The sequence below is a fragment of the Oncorhynchus keta genome, chromosome 25, assembly GCF_023373465.1.
Source record: "Oncorhynchus keta strain PuntledgeMale-10-30-2019 chromosome 25, Oket_V2, whole genome shotgun sequence".
Classification (NCBI taxonomy): Eukaryota; Metazoa; Chordata; class Actinopteri; order Salmoniformes; family Salmonidae; genus Oncorhynchus; species Oncorhynchus keta.
Genome location: NC_068445.1, coordinates 36,378,700 through 36,395,921, shown reverse-complemented (window position 1 = coordinate 36,395,921; position 17,222 = coordinate 36,378,700). Strand labels below are relative to the sequence as shown.

The following is a 17,222-nucleotide window of genomic DNA, read 5'->3' as shown; positions in this document are numbered from 1 at the left end:
TCTCATCCCCCCTCTGCTCTCTCTCTCCTCCCTTTCTCTCTCCTCCCCGCTCCCCTCTCCTTCCCTCTCTCCTCTCATTCCCCCTTCCCTCTCCCTCTCCTTCCTTCTCTCCTCTCCTTCCCTCTCCCCTCTTCCTTCTCCCCTCCTTCCCTTTCCTCTCCCCTCTCTTCTCCTTCCCCCTCTCCTCCTAGGCCCCTTCCCGAATCCCATCAAGCTGTCATTTCAAAGTCCTGTGTGTGGGTTTGTGTGTGTGTGAGAGTGTGTCCTGTGTATGTCCTGTGTGTGATTTTGGCTTGCTCCGCTTGGGGCTAGCTCACATTAACGCTGCCTGGCCCAAATAAGAGACACAAAACAATTGGCATCTCCTCAAGCCTTACATCATGCTGCTTGCTCCCTCTCCTCTCTCTCGCTCTCTCTCCTACACACTCTCTCTCTCGCTCTCTCTCCTACACACTCTCTCTCTCGCTCTCTCCTACACACTCTCTCTCTCTTCCTCCCCCCTCTTTTCTCTCATCCTTTGTTTAATGTCTTTATCTATCATTCCCCATGCTGTCTGAAGGTTGGCTAGTTTGTTTAGTGTTGTTTTGAAAAGAGAACCGCTCCAGCCACTAATTGACCAATTATAACACAGCCAGATTACATCATTTAAATAAAATTTTAAAAGGCTTTTGTTATGGAGCTGGAGGGAACACAATTAATCATTCTCTTTGAATTAATATTGATATGCTTGTGGGTCAATGTCCTTCCTATCATATTCAAACCTTTTTGTTATTTAAGCTTTACAATACTGTATTCATAGCCCCTTTTGCCAAGAAAATGTAGTGTTTATAATTACTGACAACCATTTAATTGAATTTAGATTCTGTTAATGTCCCTTCATGCCAGTTACAAAGCATGGTCTGCTGCCTGCTTGTTAACAGCACAGAGATGAATTCCTGTGTAAAAGCGTAGGCAATGGAAAGTGTTGTGTTGAGTCTCGGAACTCAGAAAGACAGAGACGGTGTGTGTGAGAGAAGAAAGTTGTGAGGATCAACGTCTGTCTTCACTGCTTCATGTCTCATGCTGCTGCTAGATGTAGAGTACACCATGAGGACGTTTTACGCTCTGCTCAATCTGCTCAAATCCAGGTGTTATCTAACTCATGCTGCAGTGTCTGTAGCAACAGTATCCATGGCCAAATAACTCTGTTTCTATGTGTTACCTCTGTTTATATTCAGGTGCAGAATCATTTTTAGTAGCCAGCGAAGGAGTCTAACTCTCTGTGTAGTATTGTGTACAGATCCAGATAGACAGTCTATAGACAGGCCAGTCTGAGGTGTCTCTGGGAAACTCAACAGGAGACTGTACTTGTGTCCACCTAAGAGACAGCCCCCCTCACCTGATGGTGTGAGGAAACAAAGACAGGAGGTGTCATTACACCTGCTGAGTGCACACACACACACACATTTACATTACATTTAAGTCACTGGCACATTATTTTGCCTGTCAGATTTGCATACACCTTATGGCATCCAGTGGAGCAGCCACTTGCATCTAAATCTTTTTTGGGGGGAGTGGAAGGATTACTTACCCTTCAGATTACTTACCCTATCCTAGGTATTCAAACCTGGGGTTTATGTCTCCACAAGGTGGTGATTCCTCAACCTGGCGTCGTGAGGGAGTTTGTTCCAACTGATTAGGGGCCAGACATTGAAAGTTTTGACTGGTGACAAACAGCATCAGTGGTAGGGAGGCGAGGGCCAGGGTGGATGAACAGTGCCCTTGTTTGGGTGTAGGGCCTGAAGAGCCTGGAGGTACTGAGGTGCCGTTCCCCTCACAGCTCCGTCTCACCATGGTCTTGCCGGATGAGAGCTTCAACTGGAAGCCAGTGGAGAGAAGGAGCGGGGTGACGTGCGAAATGTAAGGTTGAACACCAGACGGGCTGCGGCGTTCTGGATGAGTTGTAGGTGTTTAATGGCACAGGCAGGCCCAGCCAATGCAGTAATCAAGACGGGAGATGACAAGTGCCTGGATTAGGACCTGCGCCGCTTCCTGTGGAGGCAGGGTGTTTTGCGGATGTTGTAGAGCATGAACCTACAGGAACGGGACACCGCCTTGATGTTAGTTGAAACGTCAGGGTGTTGTCCAGGATCACGCCTTCTTAGCGCTCTGGGAGGAGGACACAATGGAGTTGTCAACCGTGATGGCGAATCATGGACCAGTCAGGAAGAGCTCCGTCTTGCTGAGGTTCAGCATTGCTGTGGTGACTTCAACCACACTGATATGTCTGTTTTTCATGCAGAATAACCTGGTCAAATAAAAAGAAGATTAATTGTGTGTCGTCTGCATAGCAATGATAGGAGAGACCATGTGAGGTTATGACAGAGCCAAGTGACTTGGTGTATAGCGAGAAAAGAGAGGGCCTAGAACAGAGCCCTGGGGGACACCAGTGGTGAGAGCGCGTGGTGAGGAGACAGATTCTCGCCACGCCACCTGGTAGGAGCGACCTGTCAGGTAGGACGCAATCCAAGCGTGGGCCGCGCCGGATATGCCCAACTCGGAGAGGGTGGAGAGGAGGATCTGATGGTTCACAGTATCGGGCAGCCGAAGGTCTAGAAGGATGAGAGCAGAGGAGAGGCAGCCTTCTTTACAGTGCTGTCCTCCGTACAGGAAGAGCAGTCTCATTGAATGACTAGTCTTGAAACCTGACTGATTTGGATCAAGAAGGTCATTCTGAGAGAGATAGCGGTAGAGCTGGCAACCGGCACGCTCAAGAGTTTTGGAGAGAAAAGAGAGAAGGGATACTGGTCTGTAGTTGTTGACATCGGAGGGATCGAGTGTAGGTTTTTTCAGAAGGGGTGCAACTCTCGCTCTCTTGAAGACGGGAGGGACGTAGCCAGCGGTCAGGGATGAGTTGATGAGCGAGGTGAGGTAAGGTCTCCGGAAATGGTCTGGAGAAGACACACATACACACACTGGCACATTATTTTGCCTGTCAGATTTGAGCACCACAGTAGTACCAGATTAGATCCAGTGGCTCCCTTGGGTACAGCCGCTGGGCTCTAGTCAGAAACAAACCTGTTTATCACAACACAATATTCCTCAACACACAATCACAACTGATTAGGAACATTGAAATATGGAGGTACAAACAGCATACTTGCAGGAGGGAGGCTCAGGTGTTTGGAAAAAGAAAAGCAATTTTCTTCGCACCTCCCTCTCTCTGGTTGCCGAGAGAGTGAGAGAGATATGTAGAAAATCAACTAAATGTATTGAAAGTAGTCTACAAAGTAGTCTATGCTTACCTGGCAGAATGATATCGTGATTATTTGCATCAATCCAGTGGGTAGTTGTTTTGCAAACTCTACCATCACACGTGCTACAAAAACACAGCTAAACAACTGCCTCTTGCTGGAATTTCAAGGATAACTACACCCAAAAATCCTAGACCTCAAAAGTGCTCTCCTGGTGTGTTTTAAGCATTGCTGTGGACTTCCAACCAATACAGTTGTTTTTCTATAATAATAAATAAAAAATCAGATTTTGAGAGTGAAAACCTGAGAAAATGGAAACCTGGAAAAACTAAACAGAGAAAACCTAAATGAAGTCAGCCAAAAAATAAAATAGATTTTATAAGAGGGAGCTACGTGGATCAGCAGAGTGTTATAGCCTGGGGTTATTTGTGAGGGAGACAACGGGAGGCAGATGCTGGCAGCCTTCACACTGCTGTCCTGTGGCTTCGCCATTCAGCCGCTAAAACACACACACACGTGCACACTGTATCTGCAACCTGGCTCTCAGAATGGGGGAAAGAAAGACAGAAAATGAGCCATTTTCATCTGCACTTGTCCCTGACAGCGGTGCAGGAGTTGGCAGGTAAAATAAAGGAAAAAGAATTGGGCAGAATCCTTACCAATCAAACTCCTGCCATGACTTTCCTACCAAATTCATCAGGCAATAAATAGACAGACTAATGCAGACAAAGCCCAGACAACTCTATGTCTCATTGTGCATAGCCAGTCTTTTAAAGGTGGGACCCCCAGCTTACCTGCAACAACAGCCAAAGTAGAATACTTAACTTTGTCCCCCCGCCTTATGTAGACTTGTATGTAGTCAGTCTCTCTGATGTAGTAGTCTTGTATGTAGTCAGTCTCTCTGATGTAGTGTTGTATGTAGTCAGTTTCCCTGATGTAGTAGTGTTGTATGTAGTCAGTCTCTCTAATGTAGTAGCGTTGTATGTAGTCAGTCTCTCTAGTAATCTTGTATGTAGTCAGTCTCTCTGATGTAGTAGTCTTGTATGTAGTCAGTCTCTCTGATGTAGTAGTCTTGTATGTAGTCAGTCTCTCTGATGTAGTGTTGTATGTAGTCAGTTTCCCTGATGTAGTAGTGTTGTATGTAGTCAGTCTCTCTGATGTAGTAGCGTTGTATATAGTCAGTTTCTCTGATGTAGTAGTCTTGTATGTAGTCAGTCTCTGATGTAGTAGTCTTGTATGTAGAGTCTCTGATGTAGTAGTCTTGTATGTAGTCAGTCTCTCTGATGTTGTATGTAGTCAGTCTCTCTGATGTAGTGTTGTATGTAGTCAGTCTCTCTGATGTAGTAGTCTTGTATGTAGTCAGTTTCTCTGATGTAGTAGCGTTGTATGAAGATAGTCTCTCTAGAGTAATGTTGTATGTAGTCAGTCTATGATGTAGTGTTGTATGTAGTCAGTCTCTCTGATGTAGTAGTCTTGTATGTAGTCAGTTTCTCTGATATAGTAATCTTGTATGTAGTCGGTCTCTGATATAGTAGTCTTGTATGTAGATCGTCTCTCTCGAGTAGTGTTGTATGTAGTCAGTCTCTCTGATATAGTAGTCTTGTATGTAGTCAGTCTCTCTGATGTGGTAGTCTAGTATGTAGTCAGTTTCTCTGATGTAGTAGTGTTGTATGTAGTCAGTCTCTCTATATTAGTCTTGTATGTAGTCAGTCTCTGATATAGTAGTCTTGTATGTAGATCGTCTCTCTCGAGTAGTGTTGTATGTAGTCAGTCTCTCTGATATAGTAGTCTTGTATGTAGTCAGTCTCTGATGTTGTAGTCTTGTACATAGTCAGTCTCTGATGTAGTAGTCTTGTATGTAGTCAGTCTCTCTATATAGTAGTCTTGTATGTAGTCAGTCTCTGATATAGTAGTCTTGTATGTAGATCAGTCTCTCTCGAGTAGTCTTGTATGTAGTCAGTCTCTCTGATATAGTAGTCTTGTATGTAGTCAGTCTCTCTGATATTGTAGTCTTGTACATAGTCAGTCTCTCTGATGTGGTAGTCTAGTATGTAGTCAGTCTCTGATATAGTAGTCTTGTATGTAGTCAGTCTCTCTAGAGTAGTCTTGTATGTAGTCAGTCTCTGATATAGTAGTCTTGTATGTAGTCAGTTTCTCTATAGTAGTCTTGTATGTAGTTAGTCTGATATAATTGTCTTGTATGTAGTCAGTCTCTGATATTGTAGTCTTGTACATAGTCAGTCTCTCTGATGTAGTAGTCTTGTATGTAGTCAGTCTCTGATATTGTAGTCTTGTATATAGTCAGTCTCTCTGATGGAGTAGTCTTGTATGTAGTCAGTCTCTGATATAGTAGTCTTGTATGTAGTCAGTCTCTATAGTAGTGCTGTATGTAATTCGTCTCTCTGATGTAGTAGTCTTGTATGTAGTCAGTCTCTGATGTAGTAGTCTTGTATGTAGTCAGTCTCTCTGATGTAGTAGTCTTGTATGTAGTCAGTCTCTGATGTAGTAACATTGTATGTAGTCAGTCTCTGATATTGTAGTATTGTACATAGTCAGTCTCTGATGTAGTAGTCTTGTATGTAGTCAGTCTCTGATATAGTAGTCTTGTATGTAGTCAGTCTCTGATATAGTAGTCTTGTATGTCGTCAGTCTCTATAGTAGTGCTGTATGTAATTCGTCTCTCTGATGTAGTAGTCTTGTATGTAGTCAGTCTCAGATGTAGTAGTATTGTATGTAACCAGTCTCTCTGATATAGGTATCTTGTATGTAGTCTGTCTCTGATATAGTATTATTGTATGTAGTCAGTCTGCTCTGGAGTAGTCTTGTACGTACTCCGTCTCTCTGATGTAGTAGTCTTGTATGTAGTCAGTCTCTGATGTAGTACTCTTGTATGTAGTCAGTCTCTGATATAGTAGTCTTGTATGTAGATCGTCTCTCTAGAGTAGTCTTGTATGTAGTCAGTCTCTCTATATTAGTCTTGTATGTAGTCAGTCTCTCTGATGTAGTGTTGTATGTAGTCAGTCTCTCTGATGTAGTAGTCTTGTATGTAGTCAGTTTCTCTGATATAGTAGTCTTGTATGTAGTCAGTCTCTGATATAGTAGTCTTGTATGTAGATCATCTCTCTAGAGTAGTGTTGTATGTAGTCAGTCTCTCTGATGTAGTAGTCTTGTATGTAGTCAGTCTCTCTATATTAGTCTTGTATGTAGTCAGTCTCTCTGATGTAGTAGTCTTGTATGTAGTCAGTCTCTGATATAGTAGTATTGTATGTAGTCAGTCTCTGATATAGTAGTCTTGTATGTAGTCAGTCTCTATAGTAGTGTTGTATGTAATTTGTCTCTCTGATCTAGTAGTCTTGTATGTAATTAGTCTCTCTCATGTAGTAGTCTTGTATGTAGTCAGTCTCTGATGTAGTCGTCTTGTATGTAGTCAGTTTCTCTGATGTAGTAGCATTGTATGTAGTCAGTCTCTCTATAGTAGTCTTGTATGTAGTTAGTCTGATATAATTGTCTTGTATGTAGTCAGTTTCTCTGATATAGTAGTCTTGTATGTAGTCAGTCTCTGATATAGTAGTCTTGTATGTAGTCAGTTTCTCTGATATAGTAGTCTTGTATGTAGTCAGACTCTATAGTAGTGCTGTATGTAATTCGTCTCTGTGATATAGTACTCTTGTATGTAGTCAGTCTCTGATGTTGTAGTCTTGTATGTAGTCAGTCTCTGATATAGTAGTATTGTATATTGTCAGTCTGTGATGTAGTAGTCTTGTTTGTACTCAGTCTCTCTGATATAGTAGTCTTGTATGTAGTCAGTCTCTGATATAGTAGTCTTGTATGTAGTCAGTCTCTATAGTAGTGCTGTATGTAATTCGTCTCTCTGATGTAGTAGTCTTGTATGTAGTCAGTCTCTGATATAGTAGTATTGTATGTAGTCAGTCTGCTATGGAGTAGTCTTGTATGTACTCCGTCTCTCTGATGTAGTAGTCTTGTATGTAGTCAGTCTCTGACTCGGCATTCAACACCATAGTACCCTCCAAGCTCGTCATCAAGCTAGAGACCCTGGGTCTCGACCCCGCCCTGTGCAACTGGGTACTGGACTTCCTGACGGGCCGCCCCCAGGTGGTGAGGGTAGGCAACAACATCTCCTCCCCGCTGATCCTCAACACGGGGGCCCCACAAGGGTGCATTCTGAGCCCTCTCCTGTACACCCTGTTCACCCACGACTGCGTGGCCACGCACGCCTCCAACTCAATCATCAAGTTTGCGGACGACACAACAGTGGTAGGCTTGATTACCAACAACGACGAGACGGCCTACAGGGAGGAGGTGAGGGCCCTCGAGTGTGGTGTCAGGAAAATAACCTCACACTCAACGTCAACAAAACTAAGGAGATGATTGTGGACTTCAGGAAACAGCAGAGGGAACACCCCCTATCCACATCGATGGAACAGTAGTGGAGAGGGTAGCAAGTTTTAAGTTCCTCGGCATACACATCACAGACAAACTGAATTGGTCCACTCACACTGACAGCGTCGTGAAGAAGGCGCAGCAGCGCCTCTTCAACCTCAGGAGGCTGAAGAAATTCGGCTTGTCACCAAAAGCACTCACAAACTTCTACAGATGCACAATCGAGAGCATCCTGGCGGGCTGTATCACCGCCTGGTACGGCAACTGCTCCGCCCTCAACCGTAAGGCTCTCCAGAGGGTAGTGAGGTCTGCACAACGCATCACCGGGGCAAACTACCTGCCCTCCAGGACACCTATACCACCCGATGTTACAGGAAGGCCATAAAGATCATCAAGGACATCAACCACCCGAGCCACTGCCTGTTCACCCCGCTATCATCCAGAAGGCGAGGTCAGTACAGGTGCATCAAAGCTGGGACCGAGAGACTGAAAAACAGCTTCTATCTCAAGGCCATCAGACTGTTAAACAGCCACCACTAACATTGAGTGGCTGCTGCCAAGACACTGTCATTGACACTGACCCAACTCCAGCCACTTTAATAATGGGAATTGATGGGAAATGATGTAAATATATCACTAGCCACTTTAAACAATGCTACCTTATATAATGTTACTTACCCTACATTATTCATCTCATATGCATACGTATATACTGTACTCTATATCATCGACTGCATCCTTATGTAATACATGTATCACTAGCCACTTTAACTATGCCACTTTGTTTACTTTGTCTACATACTCATTTCATATGTATATACTGTACTCGATACCATCTACTGTATGCTGCCCTGTACCATCAGTCATTCATATATCCTTATGTACATATTCTTTATCCCCTTACACTGTGTATAAGACAGTAGTTTTGGAATTGTTAGTTAGATTACTTGTTGGTTATCACTGCATTGTCGGAACTAGAAGCACAAGCATTTCGCTACAGTCGCATTAACATCTGCTAACCATGTGTATGTGACAAATAAAATTTGATTTGATTTGATGTAGTACTCTTGTATGTAGTCAGTTCCTCTGATATAGTAGTCTTGTATGTAGTCAGTCTCTGATATAGTAGTCTTGTATGTAGTCGGTCTCTGATATAGTAGTCTTGTATGTAGATCGTCTCTCTAGAGTAGTGTTGTATGTAGTCAGTCTCTCTGATGTAGTAGTCTTGTATGTAGTCAGTCTCTGATATAGTAGTCTTGTATGTAGATCGTCTCTCTAGAGTAGTGTTGTATGTAGTCAGTCTCTCTGATGTAGTAGTCTTGTATGTAGTCAGTCTCTGATATAGTAGTCTTGTATGTAGTCAGTCTCTATAGTAGTGTTGTATGTAATTTGTCTCTCTGATGTAGTAGTCTTGTATGTAGTCAGTCTCTGATGTAGTAGTCTTGTATGTAGTCCGTTTCTCTGATGTAGTAGTGTTGTATGTAGTCAGTCTCTCTATAGTAGTCTTGTATGTAGTCAGTCTCTATAGTAGTGTTGTATGTAATTTGTCTCTCTGATGTAGTAGTCTTGTATGTAGTCAGTCTCTGATGTAGTAGTCTTGTATGTAGTCCGTTTCTCTGATGTAGTAGTGTTGTATGTAGTCAGTCTCTCTATAGTAGTCTTGTATGTAGTTAGTCTGATATAATTGTCTTGTATGTAGTCAGTTTCTCTGATGTAGTAGCATTGTATGTAGTCAGTCTCTGATATTGTAGTCTTGTATATAGTCAGTCTCTCTGATGGTGTAGTCTTGTATGTAGTCAGTCTCTGATATAGTAGTCTTGTATGTAGTCAGTCTCTGATATAGTAGTCTTGTATGTAGTCAGTCTCTGATGTTTTACTCTTGTATGTAGTCAGTCTCTGATGTAGTAGTCTTGTATGTAGTCAGTCTCTGATGTAGTAGTCTTGAATGTAGTCCGTCTCTGATATAGTAGTCTTGTATGTAGTCAGTCTCTGATGTAGTAGTCTTGTATGTACTCAGTCTCTGATGTAGTAGTCTTGTATGTAGTCAGTCTCTGATGTAGTACTCTTGTATGTAGTCAGTCTCTGATATAGTAGTCTTGTATGTAGTCAGTGCCTGATGTAGTAGTCTTGTATGTAATCAGTCTCTGATGTAGTAGTATTGTATGTACTCTGTCTCTCTGATATAGTAGTATTGTATGTTGTCAGTCTCTGATATAATTGTCTTGTATGTAGTCAGTCTCTGATATTGTAGTCTTGTATGTAGTCAGTCTCTCTGATGTAGTAGTCTTGTATGTAGTCAGTCTCTGATATAGTAGTGTTGTATGTAATCAGTCTCTCTGATGTAATAGTTTTGTATGTACTCAGTCTCTCTGATGTAGTAATCTTGTATGTAGTCAGTCTCTGATGTAGTACTCTTGTATGTAGTCAGTCTCTGATATAGTAGTATTGTATGTAGTCAGTCTGTGATGTAGTAATCTTGTAAGTACTCAGTGTCTCTGATGTAGTAGTCTTGTATGTAGTCAGTCTCTGATGTTGTACTCTTGTATGTAGTCAGTCTCTGATGTAGTAGTCTTGTATGTAGTCAGTCTCTGATATAGTAGTGTTGTATGTAATCAGTCTCTCTGATGTAATAGTTTTGTATGTAATCAGTCTCTCTGATGTAGTAGTCTTGTATGTAGTCAGTCTTTGATGTAGTTGTCTTGTATGTAATCAGTCTCTGATGTAGTAGTCTTGTATGTAGTCAGTCTCTCTGATATAGTAGTGTTGTATGTAATCAGTCTCTCTGATATAGTAGTATTGTATGTAGTCAGTCTGTGATGTAGTTGTCTTGTATGTACTCAGTCTCTCTGATGTAGTAATCTTGTATGTAGTCAGTCTCTGATGTAGTACTCTTGTATGTAGTCAGTCTCTGATATAGTAGTATTGTATGTAGTCAGTCTGTGATGTAGTAGTCTTGTATGTACTCCGTTTCTCTGATATAGTAGTATTGTATGTAGGGGGCTGGAGTCTGTTCTGGCTGTGGGGGGCTAGGGGCTGGAGTCTGTTCTGGCTGTGGGGGGCTGGGGACTGGAGTCTGTTCTGGCTGTGTGGGGCTAGGGGGCTGGAGTCTGATCTGGCTGTGGGGGCTGGAGTCTGTTCTGGCTGTGTGGGGCTAGGGGGCTGGAGTCTGATCTGGCTGTGGGGGGCTGGAGTCTGTTCTGGCTGTCCATTAGGGTGGCCAAGGGCCAGGGTCTAATGCACGTCTTCCTCCTCTCCTCCTCCTCTCCAAATTGGTTGCTCTCTCACTCTTTTTCTGGAGTTTCCAGGGAGCAAATGAGGGTCTTGATTAGACCGGGGCTGTCTGGAATACTGCCTGTTCATAACTGCCCAGGCCACAGATGGGGAGAGGGAGAGAGAGCCAAGGTCGTGCCCAATGGTCCTGTGCCAGTAGAAAAAATAGCCTGTCTGCAATGTCTCCTCTAGTAGGCTTTCTGTTTCATGGCAGTCTGTGACTCTGCACTATGTGTTAAAACATCAAATAGTTAGTCTAGTTTTCAACATACCTTTATTGACCTCAACTGTTAACATAACATGTTCCAGTATTTGAGTGTCCACGGTACGATGATGTAATCCCAATCTGGTGTGTGCAGGCTCACTCTCACTTTGCTGTGTTTTCTAGTAGAAAACAAGGATGGGAATGATGAACGTGTAGTAGTGTGTTCACTGGCAGCTTAGGGAAGACAGGGGCACAGTTCAAACAGACTGCCAGACAGTAACTTTTAATCCCCTGAAACAACACCACTCAGCAGCCACGACCATGGATGCATCTTAAATTGCACCTTATTCCCTATATCCTGCACTACTTTTGACCAGGGCCCATATAGGGCTCTGGACAAAAGTAGTGTACTCGGTAGGGAATAGGGTGCCTGTTGGGACACACCCATGTCTTGCCATACGTCTTAGTTACAATACTAATGCCCATTTAGCTATGCAACCCTGATTCGTTTAATTTCTTGAAGCGGAAATTTAATCTGTTCACCCCCAAATAAATTCGATTTGGTGTATGAACTTTTGGAAAGCTTTTAGCATGGACTCATCCTCTGGCTGTTGCTGGGGACCCAATAAACTGAAGCGGTGATGAACAGATGGAGCTGAGGTCCATGGGGCATGTGTGGCTCGTCAAACCAGACCCAAGAAACTTCCTCTTAGTTTTATTAATGCTACAGCACTGCCATAACGCGGCCCAAAATGGCACCCTATTCCCTATATAGTGCACTTCTTTTGACCAGAGCCCCGGTGAAAAGAAGTGCACTATATAGGGAATAGGGTGGGATTTGGGACAGAGATCATGTTTAATCAGTTCAGAACACCTAAAATACCTGTAGCTTTGAGTGAATTCGTGTTATTGGTGGCTATAGTAATGACATTTTGGTTTATATGAGGGCAGAAGCAGATGAAAACCTCTCATGCCACCTGCTCTTGCTGTTTCTACCTGTCTTTGTTGGTGTGTATCTTCTCTGATCATGTCTCACTGCTTCTCTGTTAGTTCCCTCTGTAATTAATTGTTTTGAGACACCACTGTTGCTCTGGTAATCTACTAAATATGAAATTACAACTTCCTCTCTGTGTGTTCCGTTTCAGGGTGAGGGTGTTTTACCTGCGCACCGGCTCCTCTGTGACATCACTGTACGCCCACCACATGGGAGTGACCTCCGTGCAGGCAGACGATTGGAAGATTGTGAGTGGCTGAGGCGAGGGATTGGTCTGCTTCTGGGAGATGAGGATGGGAGCCAACCTGTGGAAGGTGGGACAAGAGAGTTCTTTCTCTTGGTTGTTTAGTGTGCATCTGTTGATACATCTATTTGTTTGTATCACTAAAGGCAGGTAGAGTACTGACATGTGCTGTTCTGCACTTATTCATATCCTCATTTATGTGTCTTGCGGTTCCTGTCACTTGTACGCATTTAAAAAATATTCAGCAATATGCAACATTGACCTATCAGGCTGACATTGGCAGCAAACCAACAGGTGCATCAGTATTGATTGATCAATTCTCATCTCCTTAGTGAATGTGTTTGGGTTTGTGTGTGTTTGGGTTTGTGTGTTTGGGTTTTGTGTGTTTGGGTTTGTGTGGGTTTGTGAGTGTTTGTGTGTGTTTGGGTTTATGTGAAAAATATGTTTAAAAAAATATATATAAAAAATATTTAATTGTAAAAAAATGGTGTTTGTTGTTTCTCCTTCCTGTCTATTTTCAGGCGCCCAGTCAGACACGTCCGGTTCAACACTAGCTCCCTGATGACCACCAACCTCCCAGACAAAAGTCTCCACGAGGGGCCTGCATCACAGACGACGACCTCACAGCCTACTGCAGGTGACTGATAACGCACAGACCCTCCCTCATCCCTCTAACACTGACTCCCGCTAACACTCTAAACCCTGAAGGCTGTTTGATGCTAATGCTATTCATAAACATGGCATACCCTGGTTCTAAGTACTTCCTCAGGCTGTCCTATCCCAATACAGATCCTTGCACAAGAAAATACTTCTCATACTTATAAGCTTTGGGCTTAGCGTACCTCTACTCTGATCTACAGAGAACATTATGCAGAGAGCATTGGCTCATTCTCTCTGTCCACACGACACAGGGGACAGAGAGTAGTGTCTGTTGTTTAACTCACCTCATTCTCTCTGTCCACACGACACAGGGGACAGAGAGCAGTGTCTGTTGTTTAACTCACCTCATTCTCTCTGTCCACACGACACAGGGGACAGAGAGTAGTGTCTGTTGTTTAACTCACCTCATTCTCTCTGTCCACACGACACAGGGGACAGAGAGTAGTGTCTGTTGTTTAACTCACCTCATTCTCTCTGTCCACACGACACAGGGGACAGAGAGTAGTGTCTGTTGTTTAACTCACCTCATTCTCTCTGTCCACACGACACAGGGGACAGAGAGCAGTGTCTGTTGTTTAACTCACCTCATTCTCTCTGTCCACACGACACAGGGGACAGAGAGTAGTGTCTGTTGTTTAACTCACCTCATTCTCTCTGTCCACACGACACAGGGGACAGAGAGCAGTGTCTGTTGTTTAACTCACCTCATTCTCTCTGTCCACACAACACAGGGGACAGAGAGCAGTGTCTGTTGTTTAACTCACCTCATTCTCTCTGTCCACACAACACAGGGGACAGAGAGCAGTGTCTGTTGTTTAACTCACCTCATTCTCTCTGTCCACACAACACAGGGGACAGAGAGCAGTGTCTGTTGTTTAACTCACCTCATTCTCTCTGTCCACACACACAGGGGACAGAGAGCAGTGTCTGTTGTTTAACTCACCTCATTCTCTCTGTCCACACGACACAGGGGACAGAGAGCAGTGTCTGTTGTTTAACTCACCTCATTCTCTCTGTCCACACGACACAGGGGACAGAGAGTAGTGTCTGTTGTTTAACTCACCTCATTCTCTCTGTCCACACGACACAGGGGACAGAGAGTAGTGTCTGTTGTTTAACTCACCTCATTCTCTCTGTCCACACGACACAGGGGACAGAGAGCAGTGTCTGTTGTTTAACTCACCTCATTCTCTCTGTCCACACGACACAGGGGACAGAGAGTAGTGTCTGTTGTTTAACTCACCTCATTCTCTCTGTCCACACGACACAGGGGACAGAGAGTAGTGTCTGTTGTTTAACTCACCTCATTCTCTCTGTCCACACGACACAGGGGACAGAGAGTAGTGTCTGTTGTTTAACTCACCTCATTCTCTCTGTCCACACGACACAGGGGACAGAGAGCAGTGTCTGTTGTTTAACTCACCTCATTCTCTCTGTCCACACGACACAGGGGACAGAGAGCAGTGTCTGTTGTTTAACTCACCTCATTCTCTCTGTCCACACGACACAGGGGACAGAGAGCAGTGTCTGTTGTTTAACTCACCTCATTCTCTCTGTCCACACGGGGGACAGAGAGCAGTGTCTGTTGTTTAACTCACCTCATTCTCACACAACACAGGGGACAGAGAGCAGTGTCTGTTGTTTAACTCACCTCATTCTCTCTGTCCACACGACACAGGGGACAGAGAGTCCTGTCTTTGTTTAACTCACCTCATTCTCCTGTCCACACTGACACAGGGGACAGAGAGTAGTGTCTGTTGTTTAACTCACCTCATTCTCTCTGTCCACACGACACAGGGGACAGAGAGTAGTGTCTGTTGTTTAACTCACCTCATTCTCTCTGTCCACACGACACAGGGGACAGAGAGCAGTGTCTGTTGTTTAACTCACCTCATTCTCTCTGTCCACACGACACAGGGGACAGAGAGCAGTGTCTGTTGTTTAACTCATATTCTCTGTCCACACAACACAGGGGACAGAGAGCAGTGTCTAATTTTATTCTTTGTCCACACAACACAGGGGACAGAGAGCAGTGTCTGTCACATTCTCTCTGTCCACACAGGGGACAGATGCTTTGTTTAACTCACCTCATTCTCTCTGTCCACACGACACAGGGGACAGAGAGTAGTGTCTGTTGTTTAACTCACCTCATTCTTCCACACGACACAGGGGACAGAGAGCAGTGTCTGTAAGTTTAACTCACCTCATTCTCTCTGTCCACAACACAGGGGACAGAAGCAGTGAAAATTCTCTCTGTCCACACAACACAGGGGACAGAGAGCAGTGTCTGTTGTTTAACTCACCTCATTCTCTCCGTCCACACGACACAGGGGACAGAGAGTAGTGTCTGTTGTTTAACTCACCTCATTCTCTCCGTCCACACGACACAGGGGACAGAGAGCAGTGTCTGTTGTTTAACTCACCTCATTCTCTCCGTCCACACGACACAGGGGACAGAGAGTAGTGTCTGTTGTTTAACTCACCTCATTCTCTCTGTCCACACGACACAGGGGACAGAGAGTAGTGTCTGTTGTTTAACTCACCTCATTCTCTCTGTCCACACGACACAGGGGACAGAGAGCAGTGTCTGTTGTTTAACTCACCTCATTCTCTCTGTCCACACGACACAGGGAAGTGTCCACATTAGACACAGGGAAGTGATCTGCCACTAGGACTTCTCTGAAGACTCTTCTTCCCAGGACCATGTTCTGCCCATCTGCAGTTCTCACTACGTAGAGTCATCTGGTTACAACATCGGCCGTTCCCTATGACATCCTGTCTTCCTCTTACCCTTCCTACTGACCCACGTACACAATCTACAACCAGGACTTTTATACACTGGCTCCGCCTCTGGACACTATATACTGTATGTTATGTGTGACTGCATTGTTCTGATATCCTGGTTAAATCAAAAATCTAATCAAAATCTAATTTTATTTGTCACATGAACAGGTGAAATGCTTACTTACAAGCCCTTAACCAACAACCAACAATGCTTTAAGAAGTTTTAAGAGAAATAAGTCTTAAGTAAAAAATTGAAAGTACAAAATGAAAATGACAAATAATTCAACAGCAGCAGTAAAATAACAACAGCGAGGTACAGCGTCAATGTGTGGGGGCACCGGTACAGAGTCAATGTGTGGGGGCACCGGTACAGAGTCAATGTGTGGGGGCACCGGTACAGAGTCAATGTGTGGGGGCACCGGTACAGAGTCAATGTGTGGGGGCACCGGTACAGAGTCAATGTGTGGGGGCACCGGTACAGAGTCAATGTGTGGGGGCACCGGTACAGAGTCAATGTGTGGGGGCACTGGTACAGAGTCAATGTGTGGGGGCACCGGTACAGAGTCAATGTGTGGGGGCACCGGTACAGAGTCGATGTGTGGGGGCACCGGTACAGAGTCGATGTGCGGGGGCACCGGTACAGAGTCAATGTGCGGGGGCACCGGTACAGAGTCAATGTGTGGGGGCACCGGTACAGAGTCAATGTGTGGGGGCACCGGTACAGAGTCAATGTGTGGGGGCACCGGTACAGAGTCAATGTGTGGGGGCACCGGTACAGAGTCAATGTGTGGGGGCACCGGTACAGAGTCAATGTGAGGGGGCACCGGTACAGAGTCGATGTGTGGGGGCACCGGTACAGAGTCGATGTGCGGGGGCACCGGTACAGAGTCAATGTGCGGGGCACCGGTACAGAGTCAATGTGTGGGGCACCGGTACAGAGTCAATGTGTGGGGCACCGGTACAGAGTCGATGTGTGGGGGCACTGGTACAGAGTCAATGTGCGGGGGCACCGGTACAGAGTCGATGTGTGGGGGCACCGGTTCAGAGTCAATGTGTGGGGGGCACCGGTACAGAGTCAATGTGTGGGGGCACCGGTACAGAGTCAATGTGTGGGGGCACCGGTACAGAGTCAATGTGCGGGGGCACCGGTACAGAGTCAATGTGTGGGGGCACCGGTACAGAGTCAATGTGTGGGGCACCGGTACAGAGTCAATGTGTGGGGCACTGGTACAGAGTCAATGTGTGGGGGCACCGGTACAGAGTCAATGTGTGGGGGCACCGGTACAGAGTCAATGTGTGGGGGCACCGGTACAGAGTCAATGTGTGGGGGCACCGGTACAGAGTCAATGTGTGGGGGCACCGGTACAGAGTCAATGTGCGGGGGCACTGGTACAGAGTCGATGTGCGGGGGCACCGGTACAGAGTCAATGT

At 44.9% G+C, this 17,222-nt stretch overlaps 1 protein-coding gene and 1 long non-coding RNA gene across 7 annotated transcripts in view; one reads left to right on the top strand and one right to left on the bottom strand.

Moving 5' to 3' along the window:
• LOC118358564 (uncharacterized) overlaps positions 1-16,686 on the top strand; it is a 39,825-nt gene extending 23,139 nt beyond the window's left edge. For 3 of the 4 annotated variants that reach the window (XM_052479162.1, XM_052479161.1, XM_052479164.1), the window contains 3 exons: positions 12,255-12,417; positions 12,869-12,984; positions 15,638-16,686. In XM_052479162.1, coding sequence (XP_052335122.1) covers positions 12,255-12,417; positions 12,869-12,909 — 204 coding nt within the window. In that variant the 3' untranslated portion in view covers positions 12,910-12,984; positions 15,638-16,686. The remainder of the gene's footprint in view (positions 1-12,254; positions 12,418-12,868; positions 12,985-15,637) is intronic. The other variant, XM_052479163.1, reaches the window with a different exon arrangement.
• On the bottom strand, positions 12,997-15,639 carry LOC127911739 (uncharacterized). Of its 3 annotated transcripts, none has more exons than XR_008079136.1 (3): positions 15,491-15,639; positions 14,251-14,370; positions 12,997-13,711 (listed from the first exon to the last, which is right to left on the bottom strand). It is a non-coding gene; the product is annotated as an uncharacterized LOC127911739 (long non-coding RNA). The 3 variants fall into 3 exon arrangements; XR_008079137.1 differs by lacking the exon at positions 15,491-15,639 and adding an exon at positions 15,095-15,156; XR_008079135.1 differs by lacking the exon at positions 15,491-15,639 and adding an exon at positions 14,778-14,934.
• Positions 16,687-17,222: the final 536 nt, after the last annotated feature.